The sequence below is a fragment of the Callithrix jacchus genome, chromosome 10, assembly GCF_049354715.1.
Source record: "Callithrix jacchus isolate 240 chromosome 10, calJac240_pri, whole genome shotgun sequence".
In the NCBI taxonomy this organism is placed as follows: Eukaryota; Metazoa; Chordata; class Mammalia; order Primates; family Cebidae; genus Callithrix; species Callithrix jacchus.
The window spans coordinates 123,425,475-123,450,123 of NC_133511.1; the positions used below are offsets into that span (position 1 = coordinate 123,425,475).

A 24,649-nucleotide genomic window follows, 5' to 3' on the forward strand; every position below is an offset into this window, starting at 1 on the left:
TGGGTGTGAACACTCATTTATTTACACATTGTCATCGGTAGGCACATACTCAGCCCGGCCTGTTGAAGGGACAGATCTGAGGCTGTCACCCATGGGGCCTGCAGACCCTGCCCTCCTTCAGAGCTCCTGAGGCCGAAGGCCTGAGAGAACCAGGAATTTTAGGCTTCTGCCCAAGAGCTAAGAACTAAATTTTATGCCTTCATCTGATTTCTTTCCAAAAAGTCCATTTCATTAAGTACTCAGCCTTCTTAGCTCCATCCCATTCATACTTTTTGCTCTCCTACCCACCCAAGATTGTTAATAACAATAATAATAATACTGTGATAATATTAATACTTCACATTTGTACGAAGCTTACAGAATGTTTTCACATATAGCGTCTCATCTGAGCCTCCCAACAGTTCTGTGAGGTAGGTATTTTCACCTCCCTTTTTACAGACAGGGTAACTGAGGCCCAGAGAGGTAACGGGATTTACTCAAGGCCACACAGCTAGTTAGTGGTAAAGCTAGGACTAAATCCCAGCACCCCATATTCAAGTCCAGTGTTTCAACACCACAGCTACCTCTGTAAAGTAGAGTCACATTTCTTACCCCAGTCAGGCCTAAGGGTGGCCTGAGGAGCCAAGAGGCTAACTTCTCAGACCAGGGGAGGGAAGGGCTCAGCAGCGTCGGGGAGAGTTGGGGTACTTGGCCTTCAACTCCTGTTTGAACTGGCGATAAAGGATCTTATTGTGCTGATTTTCAGCCTCCTTTTGGGGATGGAACTTCAACGCTTCTTTGAAGCCCTTATGAACCAAGAAACCTTCGTTCAGGACCTCAAAATCAAACCCCACCATGTGCAGCTCGCAGGCCTGTAGGGGGAAAGACGGGTCAGCAAAATTTGATGACATTTACAGGGCTGAGACTGACTTCCCTCAAGCCACAGTCCAGCATCCTCACCCCTCTGGAAGCATCCTGGATCTTCCATACTATCCACTCACCTACTAAACTATGATCCCTCCTGCTTCACTGCCTCTTTTCCATCCAGGGCCACTCCTCGTAACTCCCTGATCCCACCACCCCTCCTGCCCCAACCCCTGCCCTCTCCCTTATGAGCACCTGGCTGATTCGGTTGAAGCCGTACTGCCGAAAGCGCTCGTCAAAGGTGGGCACCTTGCCTCCTGCCACGTAGAATGGCTCCCAGGGGTCCTGCCAAGGCACCACGTAGGCAGGCCGCAGCAGGCTCTCTTCTGGCAGGTTGACCCAACGGGAATAATTGGTGGGTGCCTGGCAGGGGGTGCACAGCCCATAATAGAAGGGCCGAACCTCGCCCACCTGGTAGAGCTGCACCAGCTCGTTTTTGTTCATGGGCATGCGGCGGGCTCGTCGGATCTCGAAGGCAGGCACGACGAGCGCGGTGCCTCCCCACTGGTTGCTCTGATCCAGCATTTCCCGCAGGCCTCTCCACAGTCCCTCGCTGGGCACCATGTCCACATCGATCACCAGGGCATAGTTGGCCCCCTCACGAGCCAAATTCCTCAGCAGATTATTAGGGTAGGAGACATTGGTGCCTAGCGCATAATTAATCCCGGGCTGTGCCACCCTGGCTAGCTTGTCAAAGACCTCCTGACAGGACCGCAGCAGGGCAAACTCCCCTGGCTCCCGGGGGTCAGGCACAGCTGCCTCGTAACGCGAGGGGCACACGAGGTGCATGGCAACCCTGGCGCGCATGTCGGGACAGTGGCTGCTTAGCGCGTAGGCCAGCACCGTGGCCAGCTGCGCCTCCTCCTTGGTGGCCGCGAACACCGACACGGACAGCGGGCCCTCCCAGCGCTCCAGCAGACCCGACAGGTGCAGCAGGTTGTCCACGCTGGCGTGCGTGGCCAGGATCACATCGTTGGGGTCCAGGGTCGTCTTCAGCAGGCCCCTGTAGACGCGGTAATCGCCGCTGGCGTCCAGGACGCCTCCGGAGGCCAGCGCTGTGCGGAGCTGGGCCTTGACCTGGTCCACGGACCGTGGGGACGGGGGAAAGAACTCAAAATATTGGTCTTGCTCCTCCTGCCCATGTAGTCCGGACAGCAGCGACAGGTAGAGCAGCTGCAGCATCGCCACCAGCATGAGCGCGGCCAGCAGCAGCTGGTAGAAGGCGCACCGGATGGCGTAGGACATCTGCATGGTTCTCCGGGCTCGGGGCGCGCAGCAAAGACCACCGGCCACAGACTACGCCAACCGCCGCAAGCCCGGATTTACCGCAGCCTGCCGAGCGCAGCCGAGACGAGCCGAGGCTAGCCGAGCCCCGCGCACCGCCCCGCCCGCCGCCTGCCACCGCCCCCAGCCCCAGAAGCGCCAGCTCGCCCCCTGCGAGGGGGGAGGAGCCACGGCCTCACCGCCCGGCCGCGCGCGGTGCAGATGTCCCGCCCGCCCGGGCCCCGCCGGCTTCCCGGGACGCGCGCTCCTTCTTCCCCGCCGGCGCGCGCACCCCGGACCGAGCGCGCCCTGAACGTCTGGCGCGCTCGGCCGGACTCTGAGGAACCCGCGGCAGAGCTCGGCTGCAGCATGGTGAAGGATGGCGCGGGCTCCCGGCTGAAAGGAAATCAAAACGCTCCTTTCCTCCCGCGGCTTCTCTTTTCCCCGGGTCCGAGGAGGTTGGCGTTGCCAGGTGGGTGGCAGTGCTCGGAAGGTGCGGAGGAGATGAGAGATAAGGGAATGTGGAAAGAGCTGTTCCACGTAGGACGAGGTGGCCGAGTGGTTAAGGCGATGGACTGCTAATCCATTGTGCTTTGCACGCGTGGGTTCGAATCCCATCCTCGTCGGCCCTATTTTATAGGGGGGAAAAAGCACCTAAATTTTCACTTCTGCCTGTTTGGAGCAGCAAGCTAGAGAAAACTGAACTGGGGGTGCGAGTGGGGAAGGCATCTTAATTTTCACATTCTGCCTGTTTAGAGCAGCAAGCTGACGAAAACTAAACTGGGGGTGAGAGTGGAATTCTATCCCAAGTCTCTCTGGTCTATCCACCACGCATCTCCTGCCTGCTCCTACTGCAGGTGTCTGTAGCTCTGGGCTACAAATGGACAAAAAACCAAAGGTGTTTTCTTTCTCTTTATAAAGAGGGCCCAGGGGTTGGTGGCACAGAAAAGACTAGAACTGGGATTCTGGCCAGTGCGAAGTTGGGGTAGCTCCCTGTCCGAAGTAGTGGTACTTGGGGTTGGGGGAAGGGTGGTAGTGGTGTTTGATCATTTAAATTGTTACTCCACTCAGCCTGTGGATTTCTCCCACTCCCCAGCACTTCTCCCAGGGCAGAGACCTTGTGTCCACATGCCCCCTCCGCCCGCCCCAACACACACAAATTCTTTTTTTTTGAGACGGAGTTTCGCTCTTGTTACCCAGGCTGGAGTGCAATGGCGCGATCTCGGCTCACCGCAACCTCCACCTCCTGGGTTCAGGCAATTCTCCTGCCTCAGCCTCCTGAGTAGCTGGGATTACAGGCACGTGCCACCATGCCCAGCTAAGTTTTTATATTTTTAGTAGAGACGGGGTTTCACCATGTTGACCAGGATGGTCTCGATCTCTTCACCTCGTGATCCACCCGCCTCGGCCTCCCAAAGTGCTGGGATTACAGGCGTGAGCCACCGTGCCTGGCCTTTTTTGAGATGGAGTTTCGCTCTTGTTGTCCAGGCTGGAGTGCAGTGGCATGATCTTGGCTCCCTGCAACCTCTGCCTCCTGGGTTTAAGCGATTCTCCTGCCTCAGCCTCCTGAGTAGCTGGGATTAGAGGTGTGCACCACCATTCCTGGCTTTTTGCATATATATATATATATATTTTTTTTTTTTTTTTAGTAAAGACGGGATTTTGCCATGTTAGCCAGGCTGGTCTCAACCTCCTGACCTCAGGTGATCCACCAACCCCGCTTGACCTCCCAAAGTGCTGGGATTACAGGTGTGAGCCACCACAACTGGCCCTATTATTATTTTTTTAAGACAGAGTCTCCCTCTATCACCCAGGCTGGAGTGCAGTGGCACGATCTCAGCTTACTGCAACATCTGCCTCCTGGGTTCCAGTGATTCTCCTTCCTCAGCCTCGTGAGTAGTGAGATTACAGGCAAGCACCGCCATACCCACCTAATTTTTTGGTATTTTTAGTAGAGACGGGGTTTCACCATGTTGGCCAGGCTGGTCTCAAAGTCCTGGCCTCAAGTGATCTGCCCCCCTTGGCTTCTCAAAGTGCTGGGATTACAGGTGTGAGCCACTGTGCCCAGCCTCCTTAGTGTTTTAAAATATCAGTTTGGGGCAGGGCGCAGTGGCTCATGCCTGTAAATCCCAGCATTTTGGGAGGCTGAGGCAGGTGGATCACTCCTGGTCAGGAGTTCAAGACCAACCTGGCCAACATGGTAAAACCCTGTCTCTACTAAAAATGCCAAAATACAAAAATTAGCTGGGCATGGAGGTGCTGGCCTGTAATCTCAGCTACTCGGGAGGCGGAGGCAGGAGAATCACTTGAACCCTGGAGGCAGAGGTTGCAATGAGCCAAGATAGTGCCATTACACTCCAGCCTGGGCAACAAAAGAGAGACTCGGTCTCAAAAAACGAAAAAGAAAAAGTCATTTTGGGCCAGGCTTGGTGGCTCATGCCTGTAATCTCAATGCTTTGGGAGGCCGAGGCAGGAGGATCACTTGAGGCCAAGAGTTCGAGACTGGCCTGGTGAACATAGTGAGACCCCCCCCCACCACCATCTCTATTAGAAAAGAAAAATGTGGTGGGGGGTGGTGGCTCACAGCTGTAATCCCAGCACTTGGAAGGCCGAAGTGGGCAGATCATGAGGTCAGGAGTTTGAGACCAGCCTGACCAACATGGTAAAACCCCCGTCTCTACTAAAAATACAAAAATTAGCCGGGTGCAGTGGCATGCTCCCGTAATCCCAGCTACTCAGGAGGCTGAGACAGCAGCATTGCTTGAACCCGGGAGGCAGACGTTGCAGTGAGCTGAGATCGTGCCATTGTATTCCTCCCTGGGCAACAAGCAAGACTCTGTCTCAAAAAAAAAAGAAAGAAAAGAAAAGTGTTTGAATCATGTTAATAGTTAACTTTGGTGAATCCAATTTCATGTAAAATCCACCTTTCTGCCTTTTATTTATTTATCTATTTATTTGAGATGGGGTCTCACTCTATCGTCCAGGCTGGAGTATAGGTCTGCAATCATGGCTCACCATGGCCTCAACCTCACCAGGCTGGGACCTTTCCAAGTAGTTGGGACTACAGGTGTATGACACCATGCATGGCTAATCATTTTATTTCACTTGATTTTTAAGACAGAGTCTCCACTGCCCACACTGGAGTACAGTGGCATGATCATGGTTACCGCAGCCTCAACCTCCTGGGCTTAGGTGATTCTCCCACCTCAGCCTCCTGAGTTACTGGGACTACAGGTGTGTGCTAACACACCTGGCTACTTTTTGGTACTTTTTGTAAAGATGGGGTTTTGCTGTGTTTCCCAGGCTGGTCTCAAACTTCTGGGCTCAAGAGATCCACCCATCTTGGCCTCCCAAAGTGCTGGGATTATAGGCATGAGCCACTGAGCCAGGCCTACCTTTTATTTTAAAGTTTGGAAGATCTGGCAATGACTGGCCTGCATCCCTCCAGGGTGACAATTGGCCACAGCACCAGAGTGGCCCCCACTTTGTAAACAGTCTTCTCTTTGCCAAAATGCCAACCCTGCCCTTCTTTGTCTGCCCGTGGCCCTTTGAGCATGTGAGTTTCATCTGCAGTGCTCATACATGCCCATTTACTACCTCAAAGAAGGTTCGCCTGCGCCTCTGCCCTCAGCCCCCGACTACAGTGTTAGCCGCACAGCAGGCATCATCAATACATATTCGTTGAATGAATAGATAAGATGCTTATGGGCCGGGCATGTCGTTTACGCCTGTAATCCCAGCACTTTGGGAGGCCGAGGTGGGCAGATCATGAGGTCAGGAGTTTGAGACCAGCCTGGCCAACATAGTGAAACCCTGTCTCCACTAAAAATACAAACAAAAATTAGCTGGGTGTGGTGGTGCGCACCTGTAATCCCAGCCACTCAGGAGGCTGAGGCAGGAGAATCACTTGAACCCAAGAGGCAGAGAGTTCGAGACTGACCTTGCAGTGAGCCAAGATCGCTCTAGCCTGGGCGATAGTACAAGACATGAGACTCTGTCTTTAAAAAAAAAAGATGCTTATGAAGTGAAGTGTCTCCAGAGACCCTAGTCTAAGGGGACACTGTAAAATGGTGACTGGGCCTTGGTGTGATGTCAAGATCAGAGAAAGCCACATGGAAGGCCCAGAGGTGGCAGAAATCTGCTGCTGTGGGTAGAAGCACCTGGCTGGGAAGAGGGACCGTCTGTAACAAAGAGGGGAGTGGGAGATTCAAAGACCAGTATAGCCAGGTGTGGTGGCTCTCACCCGAGTGAGACCTTGTCTCAAACAAACAAACAAAAAATGGTGTTAATAACTATTAACAAGGGATCTGCTGTTGCCTTTATTACAGGCCAGATGGCAGGGCATCCCTGGGCTCTTTCCAGAGAGACTTGTGTTAGAGTTCTCCAGAGAAACAATGGTGTGTGTGTATGTGTGTGTGTGTGTGTGTGTATACATGTGACAGAAAGAGAGCAGGAAAGAGTGATTGATTTTGAGGAATTGGCTCATGTGATTATAGGGACTGGCAAGTCCAAATTCCACAGGGCAGGCTGGAGACCTAGGGAGAATTGGATGTTGCAGCTCAAGTTAAAAGGCAGTCTAGCCAGGAGTGGTGGCTCACACCTCTAATCCCAGCACTTTGGGAGGCCAAGGCAGGCAGATTGCTTGGAGCCAGGAATTTGAGACCAACCTGGGCAACATGGTGAAACCCTGTCTCTATGAAAATACAAAACAAAAATTAGCCAGGCATGGTGGCACATGCCTATAGTCCCAGCTACTCAGGAGGCTGAGGTGGGAGGATTGTGAACCCAGGAAGTTGAGGCTGCAGTGAGCTGTGATCGAACCACTGTACTCCAGCCTGGGTGACAAAGTGAAACCCTATCTCACTAAAAAAGGCAGTCTAGAGGCAGAATTCCCTCTATGTCTTTTTCCATTAAGGACTTCAACTAATTGGATGAGACCCACCCACATTATGGAAGGTCGTGCTATTATAAAATAATAAATGGCCATGGCCAGGCACAGTGGCTTATGCCTGTAATCCCAGCACTTTGGGAGATTGAGGTGGGAAGATCGCTTGAGCCCAGAAGTTTGAGACCAGCCTGGGCAACATGGTGAGACCCCATTTCTATAAAATTTTTAAAAAATTAGCCGAGTATGGTGGTGCTCACCAGTAGTCCAAGCTACTCGGGAGGCTGAAATGGTAGGATCAGTTGAGCCCAGGAATTCAAGGTTACAGCAAGCTGTGATCATGCCATTTCACTCCAGCCTGGACAACAAGGCAAGACGCTGTCTCAAAAACAAACAAACAAAAAGAAATACAAGTTTCCTCTCTCTCTCCAGTTCCTAACACAGAGTTCCTAAATCCCTTGAAATTTCCTGGGTGATAGAAGTATCTTTTATTCTAATGATGCAAGTCTTCGTGGACTCCTGAATAGCCTCAGGGTGGGATCTGGTTGCCAGAGGAACCAACCCTGTGATTAGAGAGTTGGAACTTTCAGCCCCATCCTCTGAGCTCTGGGGAGGAAGAGACAGGCTGAAAGTTGAATATATCACCAGTGGCCAATGATGTAGTCAATTATGCTAAAGTAATAAAGGCTCCGTGAAACCCCAGAAGGACCGGGTTTGGAGAGCTTCCAGATAGCAGAACACCTGGAGGTTCCTGGAGGGTAGTGTGTCCAGAGGCGGTCCAGAAGCTCTGCACCCTGCCCCTCACACCCTGCCCTGTGCACCTCTTCCATCTGGCCGTTCATCTGTATCCTTTGTAACGTTCTTTATAATGAATGAATAGACATACGTGGTTTCCTGAATTCTGGGAACTCTAGCAAATTAAACCTGAGGAAGGAGTCAGGGCAACTAGGTTTTATTTTATTTTATTTTATTTTTTTATTTTTTCTGAGACAGAGTCTTGCTTTGTCGCCTAGGCTGAAGTGCAGTGATGCAATCTCGGCTCACTGCAATTCAAGCAGTTCTCTTGCCTCAGTCTCTCAGGTAGCTGGGATTACAGGTGTGTGCCACCATGCCTGGCTAATTTTTTTTTTTTTTTTGTATTTTTAGCAGAGACAGGGTTTTGGTCTGTTGGCCAGGCTAGTCTTGAACTCCTGACCTCAGGTGATCCACCTGCCTCGGCCTCCCAAAGTGCTGGGATTACAGGTGTGAGCCACCATGCCCGGCAGGAACTTGGTTTTATATCTGGTTGGTCAGAGTGTAAGCGACTGGCCGGATACGGTGGCTCACGCCTGTAATCTCAGTACTTCAGGGAGGTCAAGGCAGGTGGATCACCTGAAGCGAGAAGTTTGAGACCAACCTGGCCAACATGGCAAAATCCTGTCTCTACTAAAATACAAAAAATTAGCTGGGCATGGTGGCAACTGCCTGTAATCCTACCTACTCAGGATGCTGAGGCAGGAGAATTGCTTGAACCCAGGAGGTGGAGGCTGCAGTGAACCAAGATCACGCCATTGCACTCCATCCTGGATAACAAGAGCGAAACTCCATCTCAAAAAAAAAAAAAGTAAGCAACAACCTACTTTGTGCAATTGGCATCTGAAGTGGAGCAGGTGTGTTGGACGGAGCCCTCAACCCATGGGATCTGACACTGTCTCCTGGTAAATAATATCAGATTGGAATTGAATGATAGGACCCAGTTGGTGTCCACTGAAGAATTGCTTGGATGGTTTTTGGGGAGGAATCCCCACACAGTTTGGTGACCAGAAGTGAAGTGTTCTATTGAGTGTGAGACTAGAGAGAAAATAACTGGATTTTCTCCTTTGGAGAAGGTAGACTTAGAGTAAAGTCTACTGATTTAAATGTAAATTTTTTCTTCAAAAATACCTTAATAATGATATCTAAACTGATATTAGACCTAACCAACTTGACAAATAAAAGTAACCATCAAGAGACTCTACTGCTACACAGAGCACTGGGCTCCTCCCACTTACCTCCCACAGCTCCTGCCAGACCCGAGACTCACCCGAGATTCCACCCTGCGTCCCCTTCCCAGGCTGCTTTCTGCTACCTAGACCTACAACCACCCACCCCTTAAGAACTGAATCAGTACAGTCCCAGATTGGGCATCTGCCAGCTGCAGGTTCCCCCCCACGCCCCGAGACAGAGTCTTGCTTTGTCACCCAGGCTGGAGTGCAATGGCGTGATCTCGGCTCACTGCAACCTCCACCTCCCAGGTTTAAGCGATTCTCCCGCTCAGCATCCCAAGTAGCTGGGACTACAGATGTGTGCCACCATGTCTGCTTAATTTTTTTTTTCTTTGAGACGGAGTTTCCCTCTTGTTACCCAGGCTGGAGTGCAATGGCGTGATCTCGGCTCACCGCAACCTCCACCTCCTGGGTTCAGGCAATTCTCCTGCCTCAGCCTCCTGAGTAGCTGGGATTACAGGCACGTGCCTCTATGCCCAGCTAATTTTTTGTATTTTTAATAGAGATGGGTTTCACCATGTTGACCAGGATGGTCTCGATCTCTTGACCTCATGATCCACCCGCCTCGGCCTCCCAAAGTGCTGGGATTACAGGCTTGAGCCACCGCACCCAGCCAATTTTTTTTTTTTTTTATTATTCAAGAGACAGGCTTTCTCCATGTTGGTCAGGCTGGTCTGAAACTCCTGACCTCAGTTGATCCGCCAACCTCGGCCTCCCAAAGTGCTGAGATTACAGGTGTGAGCCACCGTGCCCAGCCCCAGCTGCAGTTTTAACAGGGTTCTGTTCCAAGTCAGTTGAAGGCTTGATTGAGGCCTAAAAGATATAATCAGACCCTTCACTTGTCCCAAGGTTAAGGCCAATGACTTTAGTTTCCTAAGGCCCCATCATGTCAGCCCCAGCTAAGGGCTTTGCCCACCCTGAGTTTTTCCAACTGCCCCTAATGTGAGGTCTGTTCACCGCTCACATCTTTCTCCCTCCTCCCGAGGGCTTGCCCCCTCCCTAGGCCCCCAACTACATGGGCTTCATGGCCTGGCTTCGGTAGCTCCAGAGCTGCCTTCAGCCTGGAGGGAGTCCCCTGCCTCCAAGTGCCAGAAGGATGGAATTATTGTCTTAACCAAGCAAGTTCATGCTTGGCTACTGGTCTACTGTCCTCCATGGCAGCCTTGGGTCTCTGGAGTTTCGTTTCTTTCTTTTTTTTTATTTTTTTGAGACAGAGTCTTGCTCTGGCTCCATGCTGGAGTGCAGTGGTGCGATCTCTGCTCACTGCAACCTCCGCCTCCCAGGTTCAAGTGATTCCCCTGCCTCAGCCTCCCGAGTAGCTGGGATTTCAGGTGCACACCACCATGCCTGGCTAACTTTTTGTATTTTAGTAGAGATGGGGTTTTACCAGTTGGCCAGGATGGTCTTAATCTGACCTCATGATCCGCCTGCCTTGGCCTCCCAAAGTGCTGGGATTACGGGCATGAGTCACTGCGCCTGGCCTCTGGAGGTACTTTTCTTGGGAAGCAGGACAGGCAGAGTGTGGGTTCTGAAGATGGACTCTGACTCTGCTGTGTGGTCTTAAGTAAGGTACTTTTTTTTTAAATAATTTTTTAAAACAATTGAAGTTATGCGCATAACTTGAAATTAACCGTTTTAAAGTGTGCACTGCCGTGGCATTTAGTATATTCACTAAATATTCATTTAGTATATTCACAGTGTTGTACAGCTACTGCATTTATCACGTACCAGAACATTTCCACCACCCCAAAGAAAAAACCCCAACCTCCAGTTGCCTGACCATTTGGAGAAAAAAAACAAAAAAGAAAACCCCATGCCCATTAATAGTTCTTCCCCAATTCCCCTTCCCCACTCCCCATCAACATTAATCTGCTTCCTGTCTCTGTGGATTTGCCTATTCTGAATATTTCAAATACATGAAATCATACAATATATGATCTTTTATGTCTGGCTTCTTTCACTTAGCATAGGAATTGCTTGGTCATATGGTAGCTGTACGTTTAATTTTTTGAGGAACTGCCAGACTGTTTCTCATGGCAGTTGTACCATTTTATATTCTAACCGGCAATGTATAGGGGTTCTAATGTCTCCACATTCTTGCTAAAACTTATTTTCGTTAAAAAATTACTATAACTGGGGCTGGGCCTGGTAGCTCATGTCTGTAATTCCAGCACTTTGGGAGGCCAAAGCAGGCAGACCACTTGAGATCAGGAGTTCGAGACAAGCCTGGCCAACATGGCAAAACCCCATCTCTACTAAAAATACAAAATTAGCTGGGTGTGGTGGTGCATGTCTGTAATCCCAGCTACTTGAGATGCTGAGGCAGGGGAATTGGTAGAACCTGGGAGGCAGAGGTTGCAGTGAGCCGAGATTGCGCTACTGCACTCTAGTCTGGACAACAAGAGTGAAACTCTATCTCAAAACAAACAAACAAACAAACAACAAAATTTAGCTGGCATGATGGCATGGGCCTGTAGTCCCAGCAACTTGGGAGGCTGGGGTGGGGGATCGCTTGAACCTGAGATGCAGAAGTTACAGTGAGCAGAGATTGTGCCACTACACTCCAGACTGGGCAAAAGAATGAGACTGTCTCAAAAAGAAAAAATTCTCATGAAGTTCCAATTTTTCTTTTTTTTTTTTTCCGTTGCTCATGACTTTGGTGTCATATTTGAGAATTCATTGCCAAATCCAAAGTAATGAAGATTTGCCCCTACATTTTCTTCTAAGAGTCTTGTAGTTTTAGGTCCTATACTATAGGTCACTTATCTGTTTTGAGTTAGTTTCATATGGTGTAGATTAGGGGTCCAGATTTGTTAGACTGTCTTTCCCCATTGAACAGCCTTAGAATTTTTGTCAAAAATTGATTAGCCAAAGAGGGTTTGTTTCTGGTGCCTCATTTCTATTCCATTGGACCACATGTTCATCCTTATGTCAGCACCAGACTGTTTGGATTCCTGCAGCTTCAGAGTGAGTTTTGACATTGGGAAGTGTGAGTCTTCCATCCAGCTTTGTTCTCTTTTTCAATATTATTTTAGTTATTTAGGGTTACTTGCAATTCCATATGAATTTAAGGATAGATTTTTCTTTTCTTTTTAAGTGACAGGATCTCACTATATTGCCCCAGGCTGGTGTCAAGCTTGAGCTCAAGCTATTCTTCCACTTCAGCTTCCTGAGTAGCTGAGACTACAGGCATGTACCACTGTGCTTGGCAGGAAGTTTGATAGAGATTGCACTGAATCTGTATATCACTTTGGGTAGTATTGCCATCTTAACAATGTACATCTTCTGATCCGTGAACACAGAATATCTTTTCATTTCTTTAGGTCTTCTTTAATTTATTTCAGCACAGCCTGGGCAACACATTGAGATACCAGCTCTACAAAAAAAAAAAAATTTTTTTGAAATAGCTGGGCATGGTAGTTTCAGCTACCCAGGAGGCTGAGGAGGGAGGATTGCCTGAGCCCGGGAGGTCAAGGCTGCAGTGAGCCATGATTGGGCCACTGCACTCCAAGCTGGGTGACAGAGTGAGACCCCGTCTCAAAAAAATCTTTTTTTTTTTTTGTTTTTTGAGTCTCATTGTCGCCCAGGCTAGAGTGCAATGGCAGGATCTCGGCTCACTGAAACCTCCACCTCCCAGGTTCAAGAAATTATCTCACCTTAGCGTCCTGAGTAGCTGGGATTACAGGTGCCTGCCACCATACCAGGCTAATGTTTTGTATTTTTAGTAGCGACAGGGTTTCACTATGTTGGTCAGGCTGGTCTTGAACTCCTGACCTCGTGATCTGCCTGCCTCAGCCTCCCAAAGTGCTGGGATTACAGGCGTGAGCCACTGTGCCTAGCAAAAAAAACTTTTAATTTCAGTAATGTTTTGTGATTTTCTTCTTCTTCCTCCCCCTCCCCCACCCTCCTCCTCCTCCTCCTCCTCCTCCTCCTCCTCCTCCTCTTCTTCTTCTTCTTCTTCTTTTCTTCTTGAGACAGAATCTCACTCTGTTGCCCAGGCTGGAGTGCAGTGGCATGATCTCCACTCACTGTAGTTCAAGTGATTCTCATGCCTCAGGCTTCCAAGTAGCTGGGATTATAGGCATGTGCCAACAGGCCTAGCTAATTTTTTGTATTTTAGTAGAGGGTTTTTACCACATTGACCATGCTGGTCTTGAACTGTTGAGCTTAGGTGATCTGCCTGCCTCAGGCTCTTGAAGTGCCAGGATTACAGGCGTGAGCCACTGAGCATGGCCAAGGTTTTGTAATTTTTAGTGGACAAGTTTTTTACTTCCTGGGTTAATTGTTCCTAGGTATTTTATTCTTTTGTATCCTATCATAAATGGAATTGTTTTCTTAATTTCCTTTTCAGGTTGTTAACATTGTTAGTGTATAGAAATATAACTGAATTTTTTTTTTTTTGAGATGGAGTTTTGCTCTTTTGCCCAGGCTGGAGTGAAGTGGTGTGATCTCAGCCTCCGTCCCCAACCCAGGTTAAGCGATTCTCCTGCCTCAGCCTCCTGAGTACCTGGGTGCATGCCACCATGCCCGGCTACTTTTTTATTTTGAAATCATGTTTGACCTTGTCACCTGCTTTTTGTTCATAAATTGAGGTAATCATGTGATGTTTTCCCCTTCATTCTATTAATGTGGTGTATTATATTGATTGATGTTTTTCTTTTTTTGAGACAGTCTTGCTCTGTTTCCCAGGCTGGAGTGTGGTAGCATGATCTTGGCTCACTGCAATCTCTGCTTCCTGAGTTAAGCAATTCTTGTGCCTTAGCCTCCTGAGTAGCTGGGATTACAGGCATGTGTCACCACGCCTGGCTAATTTTTATATTTTTAGTAGAGACAGAGTTTCACCATGTTTCCCAGGTTGGTCTCGAAATTCTGACCTCAAGTGATCTGCCCGTCTTGGTCTCCCAAAGTGCTGGGATTACAGGCATGAGCCACCCCAAAGTGCTGGGATTACAGGCATGAGCCACCCCCAAGTTCTGGGATTATAGGCATGAGCCACCCCCAAGTGCTGGGATTACAGGCATGAGCCACCCCCAAGTGCTGGGATTACAGGCATGAGCCACCCCAAAGTGCTGGGATTACAGGCATGAGCCACCCCCAAGTGCTGGGATTACAGGCATGAGCCACCCCCAAGTGCTGGGATTACAGGCATGAGCCACCCCCAAGTGCTGGGATTACAGGCATGAGCCACCCCCAAGTGCTGGAATTACAGGCATGAGCCACCCCCAAATGCTGGGATTACAGGCATGAGCCACCCCAAAGTACTGGGATTACAGGCATGAACCACCCCAAAGTGCTGGGATTATACGCATGAGCCACCACACCCAGCCTTTTTTATTTTTGAGATAGAGTCTTGCTCTGTCACCCAGGCTGGAGTGAGTGGTGCCATCTCAGTTTACTACAACCTCCACCTCCTAGGTTCAAGCAATCCTCCTGCCTCAGCCTCCTGAGTAGGTGGGATTACAGGTGTGCACCACCACACTCAGTTAATTTTTGTAATTTTACCAGAGACGGGCTTTCACCATGTTGGCCTGTCTGGTCTCAAACTCCTGACTTCAGGTGATCCGCCCACCTCAGCCTCCCAAAGTGCTGGGATTACAGATATGAGCCACAGCGCCCAGCCAAGTTTAAAATTTTTTTTGTAGAGATTAGGTCTTGCATTGTTGCCCAGGCTGGTCTTGAATTCCTGGGCTAAAGCAATTCTGCCCTCTTTGGCCTCTGAAAGTGCTGGGATTATAGGCCTGAGCCACTGCATGCAGTCAAATCTTTTGTTTGTTTTTTGAGATGGAGTTTTGCTTTTGTTGCCAGGCTGGAGTGTAATGGTGTGATCTCTGCTCACTGCAACCCCCACCTCCTGGGTTCAAGTGAGTTTCCTGCCTCAGCCTCCCGAGTAGCTGGGATTACAGGCATGCGCCACCAAACCTAGCTAATTCTGTATTTTTAATAGAGACAGGGTTTCTCCATATTGGTCAGGCTGGTCTCGAACTCCCAACCTCAGGTGATCGACCCACCTCAGCCTCCCGAAGCATTGGGATTACAGGCGTGACTACCCCACCCAGCCCCAGTCAAATCATGTTTAAGATCCATTCTTCGGCCAGGCACAGTGTTTTATACCTGCAATCCCAGCACTTTGGGAGGCCGAGGCAGGAAGATGGCTGTTTAAGATCCATTGTTGGGCCAGGCACAGTGTTTACACCTGCAATCCCTCCACTTTGGGAGGCCGAGGCAGGAGGATGGCTTGAGCTTTAGGAGCTGGAGAGCAGCCGGCAACTTAGTGAGATCCTGTCTCTAAAAACAAACAAACAACGTTTTTAATCCATTCTGACAATCTCACCTTTTAATTAGAGAGTTGAGTCATTTTCATTTAAAGTAATTACTGAGGCCGGCATGGCGGCTCACATCTGTAATCCCAGCACTTTGGGAGGCTGAGGTGGGCGGATCACTTAAAGCCAGGAGTTCGAGATCAGCCTGACCAACATGGTGAAACCCTGTCTCTACTAAAAATACAAAAAGTAGCCTGGTGTGGTGGCACACACCTGTAGTCTCAGTTACTCAGCTTCTCTGAGCTGGAGGCTGAGGCAGGGGAATTGCCTGAACCCGCAAGGCTGAGGTTGCAGTGAGCCAAGATTGCACCATTGTACTCCAGCCTGGGCAACAGAGTGAGACTCTGTTTCAAAAAAAGAAAAAAAGTAATTACTGATAAGGGAAGACTTAGGCCATTTTGCTATTTGTTTTCTACATGTCTTGTATCTTTTCATTCTTCATTTCCTCCATTAATGCCTTCCTTTTTGAAAAGATAGGGTCTCGTTCTGTTGCCCAGACTGAAGTGCAGTGGCGCAATCACAACTCGCTGCAAGCTTGAACTCCTGGCCTCAAATGATTCTCCTGCCTCAGCCTTCCAAGTAGCTAAGACTACAGGCACGTACCACCATGTGCCTTGCTATTTTATTTTATTTTAGTAGAGATGGAGTCTTGCTTGCTGTGTTGCCCCGGCTGGTCTTGAACTTCTGGCCTCAAGGGATCCTCCTGCCTTGGCTTCCCAGAGTGCTGGGATTACAGGCGTGAGCCACCAGGCCTGGACTTCTTGAGTCTTTTCTGAGCATGCATCTTGCCTTGCGTGTACAAGGCTTTCTAAATTCCTTGATATTTATGGGAGCTTTTCAGTTCCCAAAAGAATCTCTCCCCAGCCTTTCCTTGCACCCTTTCAGCTTGTCTGTTGTTCATGGAAACTGCAATCTTTGTTCCAGACAGCAGTGGGTTTTTCATTTGCCTTTCAGTATTTCGGAAAGCTGTCTTCTAAGTAGAAGCTTTTGCATTCTGAGAGATTTCTGAGTTAGGCAAAACATAAGCAAGTGTCTGGCTTCGGTGCTTTTGGTAGCCCTCGCACAGGCCAGAACTGATAGGTACAATCTTTCTAGAACAAAGTCTGCTTTGCTGTATTGAAAAAAAGGCCAGGACATCCCAGCACTTTGGGAGGCCGAGGCGGGTGGATCACGAGGTCAAGAGATCGAGACCATCCTGGTCAACATGGTGAAACCCCGTCTCTACTAAAAAATACAAAAAATTAGCTGGGCACAGTGGCGCATGCCTGTAATCCCAGCTACTCAGGAGGCTGAGGCAGGAGAATTGCCTGAACCCAGGAGGTGGAGGTTGCGGTGAGCTGAGATCGCACCATTGCACTCCAGCCTGGGTAACAAGAGCGAAACTCCATCTCAAAAAGAAAAAAAAAAAGGCCAGGTTCTCACCTTGGGAATGCCATCTTCACACCACCCCCAATCCAGAAGGGAGATGGGGCAAGCCCGGGTAAAATACTGCAAAGCACTCAGTATTTTCAAGCTGCCGCTTTCCCGATTCAGCACTTGCTGGGTTGTTGTAAATCTTTACCTTCCAGAGTTCCCACAAAGGTGGTGCCAACAGTTGTTGCTCACTTTTTCAGTATTTTTTTAATTTGGTTTTTTCTTTTTCATTTAAAAAATTTTTTTTGTTAATATTTTTTTTTTAAGGGCACAGGCCCTTGAGGCTGTCTGTTTTACTACCTTTGCCTACATTCTATTAATATTAAGCCCTATGGAACCTCAGTTTATTCATCTGTAAAATGGGATATGCCCAGAGCTTCTGCTTCACAAACTCTTTGGGGCTGCAATGAAAAGGGAGTCCAGGTGGGGCACAGTGGCATTGCAACACTATGGGAGGCCAAGGCGGGCAGATCACTTGGGGTCAGGAGTTCAAGACCGGCCTGGCCAACATGGTGAAACCCCGTCTCTAATAAAAATACAAAAAAAATTAGCTGGGCACCGTGGCACATGCCTGTAATCCTAGTTACTGAGGAGGCTGAGGTAGGAGAATAACGAACCCAGGAAGTGGAGGTTGCAGTGAACCGAGATCAAACCACTGCACTCAAGCCTGGCAACAGAGCAAGCCTCCATCTCAAAAAAAAAAAAAAAAAAAGGGAGGGTGGAGTCTAGCCAGGTGACCTCAGTCAACAGTAGTTAGTTCAAGAAATCCTGAGAAAAAGAAAGAGAAGAACAAGGATGCCACCGGCTCCATCTAGGATATCAATGCCCCATTCTATTATGCTGATGACCCTGCCTGTGACCTTGACCCTGCCTATGACCTATTCTAATGTGCCAGTAACCTCTAGACAACCCCCACTCGTGCTGTAGCTTCATTCTCCCAAGAGAGATTATCTGATTGGTTCCTCTCATCAGGGAAGCTGGACCAGGCAACCTCATAGGCTGCTGGTCAGTGGGTGGCTGCTATGGCTCAGACCCCAGCCCTGGTCCAGTCAGCCCTGGCCAGAGATGCCATTCCCATACAAAGCAGGGCACGAGGGTTAGGTAGGGAGGCCTCTGGGGCCACTCAAAAAGGGCTGAACTCTGACAACATCTGACGTGTTAAAGCAGGTAGAAAAGCAGATAACAAATGTAAAATGCTTTTCATGTAGTAGAAACATTTTTTTTGAGATGGAGGGAGTCTCACTCTGTTGCCAGGCTGGAATGCAGTGGCGTGATCTCGGCTCACTGCAACCTCTGCCTCCCGGGTTCAAATGATTCTCCTGCCTCAGCCTCCCAAATAGCTGGGACTACAGGCACCCGCCACCATGCCCAGCTAATTTTTGTATTTTTGGCAGAAACAGGGTTTCCCCATGTTAGCCAGCATGGTCTCGATCTCTTGACCTTGTGATCCTCCCACCTTGGCCTCCCAAAGTGCTGGGATTACAGGTGTGAGGCACAGTGCCTGAGATGGGGTCTTGCTCTGTCACCAAGGCTAGAGTGCAGTGGCGTGATCTAAGCTTACTGCAGCCTCCATCTCTAGGGTTCCAGTGATTCTCCTGCCTTGGCCTCCAGGGTAACTGGGATTACAGGTGCTCGCCACCACACCTGGCTAATTTTTGTATTTTTTTTAGTAGAGACGGAGTTTCACCATTTTGGCCAGTCTGGTCTCAAATTCCTGACCTCAAGTGATCCGCCTGCCTTAGCTTCTCAAAGTGCTGGGATTACAGGTGTGAGCCACCGTGCGTGGCCTCATGTAGTAGAATTCTAACTACCAGCTTCCTCTTCCATGAAACAGTCAGCAACCTGAGGGTAAGGACGTGTCTGTCCACTGAGCCCAGCCCAGTACCCTGTGCAGTGCAAGTATTTGCTGATGGAAACTGGCTGCTTCTGAGGGAATCCGGGCCTTTTGGCAGAGCTGTGACAGGATGGGGAGGCAGAAGCTGGGGACTAGGTGTCAGGCGAGGGACAGGCGAGGGGCAGGCAAGTGTAGCCAAGCAGCCCAAGAATTTATTTCCAGCATCAAAGCCCCTACACCCTGAGCTGATAAGAAAGTCTCGCTGGGTCTACTGGGAAGGAGGATGGGAAGATGGAATCCCAGGTTGTGACATCATAAGGACACCCAAGGGGCGAGTATCTTCTTTTTGGGCCCCATCCTCCACTACCCAGCCTGACCCTGGTCTTGCTGTGGGTGACGGTGGCCCCAGTGGGTTTCCTGGAACTGTCTGGCCTGTGAGGTGGGCAGGTGGGTATCTGCCTTCCTGGTCCCAGGTGGATCTGGCAGGTCTAGGGAGCTTTTTTTTTTTGAGACAGAGTTTCGTTTCCTGTTGCCCAGGCTGGAGTGCAATAGCGTGATCTCGGCTCACCACAACCTCCGCCTCCCAGGTTCAAGGGATTCTTCTGCCTCAGCCTCCCGAGTAGCTGGGACTATAGGCATGCACCACCACGCCTGGCTAATTTTGTATTTTTAGTAGAGATGGGGTTTCTCTATGTTGGTCAGGCTGGTCTCGAACTCCTGGACCTCAGGTGATCCACCTGCCTTGCCTCTCAATGTTCTGGGATTACGGGCATGAGCCACTACACCCAGCCTCTAGGGAACTTTTAGGTACACAAACAACAACTGTACTCTCCTCTGAAGGTGGAGAAGGAGAAGGGGATCCATCAAGTGCTGGGGTCTTGCCCCAACAATTGCAGTCAAAGAGCACAGCTAGGCCTCCTGGTCTTGCAAGAGACTCCTAGGACTCTGACAGCCGTCTCCCTAACATCATCAGAGCTGGTGCTCTAGCTCCAGTCTCACTCCAGGACTCCAGCTCAGGCAGGTTCCAGCTGCCTCCACTCATAAAGAAAAGGGTCTGGATTTGAACCCAGGACTCTAGGTCAGCATGCATGCACTTAACCACAAGGTTAGGTGGCCTCCATAGAGGCAGCCTCCCTTGTGTCTCCTGTATCCTTCCTCCTCTCTAAGCCACTGTCTATGCCCCGTCGCCACCCGCTGGACTGTGGGGATCACCTCCTCTGTGGCTTCTCTGCTTCTGCCCCTCCTCCACCTCAGACTAGCAAGCTCATATTCATCCTCCTCCGGAAATCCTGCCCTGAATTCTCAGGTGGAATCAGCAGCTCCCTCGACATGCTTCTGCAGGACCCTTATAAGCCGTATCACAAGTTACATCTGGCTTCCATGGCCTTGGGAGTGGGGACTGTCTCTCCCTGTGTTTCAGGGTCTTCAGACCAGGCAGGGCCTAGTCTGGGGCAGCTGTCTGTGAACAGTGCTGAAAGGAATGAATCCTTACTTGGGGTCTGCCCTGTGGCTTATTTCAGCAACCAAGGTCATATCTTGCCTATCTTCCTCTTTGATGCCGAAAGAGCCCCTGGCTTCTGAGCAGGTACCGTGTGCTGAGCACCTGTCTAATAGGTGCTCGGTGGATGTTCACAAAGGCAGGTGGGCAGAAAAGCCTTGCTTTTGTCTGGGACGGGCAGGGTAGCCAGGCGTGTGGTGAAGCAGGCCTTTCCACCCTCTGACTTCAGAATTGGTGGGGCCGCCAAAGCCCTGCCCAGGCCAACTGCCTCACTAAAGCTAGATTTCTGAGGAGGAACAACCCTGGGGAGGCAGAGGATGCCAGTGAGAGCCCAGGGGCTCATGGCGCGGGGTGGGGGAGAGCAACAGTTGTCCATCCAACCAAGTGTTCTGCCCAGGAGCTCCGGGTTCCTTGCAGGTCAGCACCCCCCAGCTATCATGTGGTCCAGAGGACCCAGCACAGAGATGCTCACCAATCCCTGCCCTTCCCGGGGCCTCAGTCATCCCACCTGTCAAGGGGGTACAGTCTTTCTGACCCCACCCGAGTCATTGAGGCCAATAGAGCCAACGGCACTTCAGAAATAAAAACTTGGTGAACGCATTATACAAATAAATGGGGTTGTTATTAGACCCAGGAGCAGGGTCCACAGAAGGAGAAACAGCAAAAAGGAGAGTGAGAGCCCAGGGCTCCTGCCCCGAACCCCTTAAGGAAAAGAAAAACAGGTGTTGGGCAGGAAGAACAGCACCTACAGGGAGGAGGGAGACGGGACTGAGTCCCAGCTCTACCACAAACCAGTCACTTCCCCCAGGACTCAGTTTCCTCCCCTGTATAATGGGGGAAGCACAATCTTTGTTCAGCTCCTTCCAAGGTCCTCAATTAGGCTTCAGTGAGAGAGTGGGTATGGAAGAGCTTTGCAAACTGTAAAGTGCAGTGCACACATGCAGGCTGGCTGCGGTTCTGGGGCCCAGACCCAGCTGGGCTCTGGAAAGAGGGGACAGTAAGTGTTGGCAATGAAAATACTGCTTGAGGCTGAGCCTAGCGCTTTGAGCACCCTCAGGTCCTCAACACCTGTTCCTCCTCCCAGGTCCCCGCAATGTCCCTGGCATCTTTTACCCTGGGTTGCTGAAGCCTGGGAAGATGAGGAGCTCCTGCGCTGGACTGGCCCCACCTCCCACTCTGAACCCTCTGGTCGCCTCTGCTCCTGGTGATGATGAACATAGGCAGAGCTGATGGTGGGGAGCAGCTGTGTACTGCTCCCACTTGTCCCTGGTCATCACCCTTTCCACGAGGTCTTGTGCGAGTCACCTCCATTCCTGGGTGAGGGTTAGAATGACCCAGGGTGAATTCTTCCCCACAGCACTCCAAGGGTTAGAGAGCAGCTCCTGGCCCCTGCTGGCAACCCCAGGCCCAGGCTCCCCTGCCCAGCAGAAGCCTGAGCCGAGCTTGCCATTCACCCTGGGCTGGATCTCAGCTCCAGAAGGAGACTTCGAGAAGAGGCTGCCAAAGATCCTGGAGGGACTGCTTCAGAGCAGCGCCTTGAAGAGGAAGGAGAGGGAGGCTCCACAGGAAAGTCCCAGGGCCAGGAAGAAGGTCATGAGGGCGCCAGCCACCTCCCGCTCGTGTGGCAGCACCTGCCTGGAACACCGGGAACAGGAGCTCTTAGAAAACACTGGGCCCAAACCTAGACCCAGCTCCACTGCCCTCTGCCCGTCCAGTCTGGGCCTCTGACCCAACCCTTGTGTCACCATAAGTAGCCCCTTCTTTCTGGGCCTCAGTTTCCTGGTATGTAAAGGAAGCTGCTGGACAAGGACATCTCTCAGGGCCTCTGGGTCCAACATTATGGGATTCCAGATTCCACAGCCTACCCTTTCCACAGTGCCCCCACCCTGTCAGTTTCATTCTCTCTGGATTCTCCACTGCATTGCCCCTTGAGGAAATGGCCCATGAACCTTGTTTTTGGTCAAACCTTAGCTCTCAGCCGGGCGCGGTGGTTCACGCCTGTAATCTCAGCAATTTGGGAGGCCAAGGCGGGCGGATCACAAGGTCAGGAGAACAAGACCATCCTGGCCAACACCGTGAGACTCCGTCTCTACTAAAAATATAAAAATTAGCCAGGTGTGGCAGTGCACGCCTGTAGTCCCAGCTACTCAGGAGGCTGAGGCAGAATTGCTTGAACCTGGGAGGCAGAGGTTGCAGTGAGGGGAGATCACTCCCACTGCACTCCAGCCTGAGCCATAGAACAAGATTCCGTCTCAAAAAACACATAATACCTTAGCTCTCCTCAAACTGAGAATTTTAGAGCCTGATGGGCCCTGAGGGATAACAGTTCAGCCCATTATTTTACAGATGGAGAAACTGAGGCCCATCGAGGGGGACCGAGAACCAGTGCCTGGGCTACTTTGCTGGGCAGGTAACTCTCTCGCCCAGTTCTCCTCTCCCCTGCAGTTAAGGCCTTGCCCGGCAGGGGGAGCCAGCGAGGCCCACGAACAGCTAGGGTTGGGCTGGCCAGAAGCAGGACGAATCCTCCCTCCCTCGAAGGCTGTCCCTCCCCAGAGAAGAAACCCACTTCCCCACTCTCAGCCCCCACACCACCCCATTCCCCCAGACCTGGGCGCCAGGCACATGGTGAGGGACACCAGGTAGCCATTAGAAATGGCAAAGAGCAGCATGAAGGTGATGAAGTAGGCATCCTGCGGGAAGAGGATGGGCAGCCGGGACCTCTGGGGCACGTGGCACAGCATGAAGAGGGGCACGAACAAGAAGCGCAGGCAGACCAGCAGGGGCAGCAGCCGGCTGTCCTCGTCTGGCTGTGGCAGAGGCTGGGGTCAGTGTGGTCCCTGGAGCCAGGTCTATGCTCCAGGCCATCTCACAACACCCAGAGGGTACCTTGTTTTCAAGATAGACTCTCACTCTGTCTCTCAGGCTAAAGTGCAGTGGCCCTGATCTCAGCTCACTGCACGTCCACTTCCTGGGTTCGAGCAATCCTCTTGCCTCAGCCTCCTGAGTAGCTGGGACTATAGGTGCCTGCCACCACCATGCCCAGATAATTTTTCTATTTTTAGTAGATGGGGCTTCACCATGTTAGCCAGCTGGTCTTGAACTCCTAACCTCAAGCGATCCACCCGCCTCAGCCTCCCAAAGTGCTGGGATTATAGGCATGAGCCACCGCATCCGCCCCCCCCTTTTTTTTTTATTAAAAATGTGTGTGTGGGTGTATATGTACAGACAAGGTCTCACTGTGTTGCCCAGGCTAGTTTTGAACTCCTGAGCTCAAGCGATCCTCTTGCCTTGGCCTCCCAAAGTGTTAGGATTTTGTTTTGTTGTTTTTGTTTTCTGAGACGGAATCTTGCTCTATTACCCAGGCTGGAGTGCAGTGGCTCAGTCTTGGCTCACTGCAGCCTCCACCTCCTGGGTTCAAGCAATTCTTCTGCCTCAGCCTCCCAAGTAGCCAGGATTACAGGCATGTGCCACCATGCCTGGGTGATTTTTATATTTTTAGTAGAGAGAGAGGTGGTTTCATCATGTGGGCCAGGTTGGTCTCTAACTCCTGACCTTGTGATCTACCTGCCTCGGCCTCCCAAAGTGCTGGGATTACAGGTGTGAGCCACCACACCTGGCCCACCCATAGGATAGACCCATCTGTCACTCTCTAACCTCTTCTGACCTGCCCTGTGAGCCAGTGAGAGTAGACTCAGTGTTGGGGCCTGGGCAGAGGCCACCCAGCAATCAGGGATTGGCCAGGGGCTCACCTCTGCTTCTCCCAGGCTCTAGCTTCTGCTCTCCACTGTAAGGCTGGTTGCCTCGCCAGGAGGTTGGACACACCCACCTCTGCACCCGGCACCAGGCTCTGCACTCGGCACCTAGCTCTGCCGCATGGCTCCCCTGGAAGGCTCTAGCTGATGCAAGGCTCCTGGCCGGCTTTCCCACCAGAAAACCCGCCAACCAATGGCAGCCTGCCCCATCTCAATCCGGCTCCCCTGGAGTTCATCAGAGCGCCCAGCTGTTGCTCGTTCCTTCTAGCCATAAAAACCCCACGCCCCAGGAAGTTGGCGCGACTTTCCTGCCCCCTTTCCCCGGGACCATGGAATCTCACCCGGGAGCTGAATAAATTGGATTTTCATTTTCTTATACTGGCCTCAGTTTCCTCATTTTAAACTCGGCAATAAACCTTACATCCACAACACCTACACTGTACTCACGTAGTTCCTCAGAGCACCCCTGGGGGTTGCACAGACCCCTCTGGGAGCAGCTGGGGTTTCTGAGTGGGATTAGAAGCAGTAGATCAGCTCCTGTCCTGACTTGGATCAGAGCAGTTCCTCTTTCGTCTGCTTTATTTATTGTCTTTTTGGAAGATTTCATTTAAAGATACAGCACCATGGCAAAAACCAACCCCAAAACTAAGACTTGCTCAGTCCCTCACCTGGTGCAGGAACCTCCATGTAACATTCTCTGAGCAGCGAAGGCTGGATGCTGGGGACACAGAGGTCAGCTGGACATGACTTTTGCTTT

General features: G+C 50.8%; 3 protein-coding genes and 1 non-coding gene across 15 annotated transcripts in view; 2 read left to right on the forward strand and 2 right to left on the reverse strand.

Annotated features, from left to right (window-relative positions):
- Nucleotides 1-2,237, reverse strand: B4GAT1 (beta-1,4-glucuronyltransferase 1). The gene is made up of 2 exons (XM_035263399.3): nt 1,099-2,237; nt 1-851 (listed from the first exon to the last, which is right to left on the reverse strand). The coding sequence occupies exons 1-2, from the start codon at nt 2,152-2,154 to the stop codon at nt 660-662; spliced, it is 1,248 nt and encodes a 415-aa protein (XP_035119290.3). The 5' UTR covers nt 2,155-2,237; the 3' UTR covers nt 1-659.
- Nucleotides 1,726-24,268, forward strand: LOC118145537 (uncharacterized). The gene is made up of 2 exons (XM_035263401.3): nt 1,726-2,638; nt 21,225-24,268. Exons 1-2 carry the CDS (start codon nt 2,389-2,391, stop codon nt 21,368-21,370), a joined length of 396 nt encoding a protein of 131 aa, XP_035119292.1. The 5' UTR covers nt 1,726-2,388; the 3' UTR covers nt 21,371-24,268.
- TRNAS-GCU (transfer RNA serine (anticodon GCU)) lies at nt 2,711-2,792 on the forward strand. Its single transcript has one exon. It is a non-coding gene; the product is annotated as a tRNA-Ser (tRNA).
- The window catches only part of SLC29A2 (solute carrier family 29 member 2), a 9,615-nt gene continuing 5,711 nt past the window's right edge, over nt 20,746-24,649 (reverse strand). For 5 of the 12 annotated variants that reach the window (XM_078341466.1, XM_078341465.1, XM_035263390.3 and 2 more), the window contains one exon: nt 22,476-22,943. In XM_078341466.1, the coding sequence (XP_078197592.1) occupies nt 22,476-22,943 (468 nt within the window). Of the gene's footprint in view, nt 21,776-22,106; nt 22,233-22,475; nt 22,948-24,649 lie in introns of those variants that run through there. The other 7 variants (XM_009008515.5, XM_002755560.6, XR_013523499.1 and 4 more) reach the window with 6 other exon arrangements.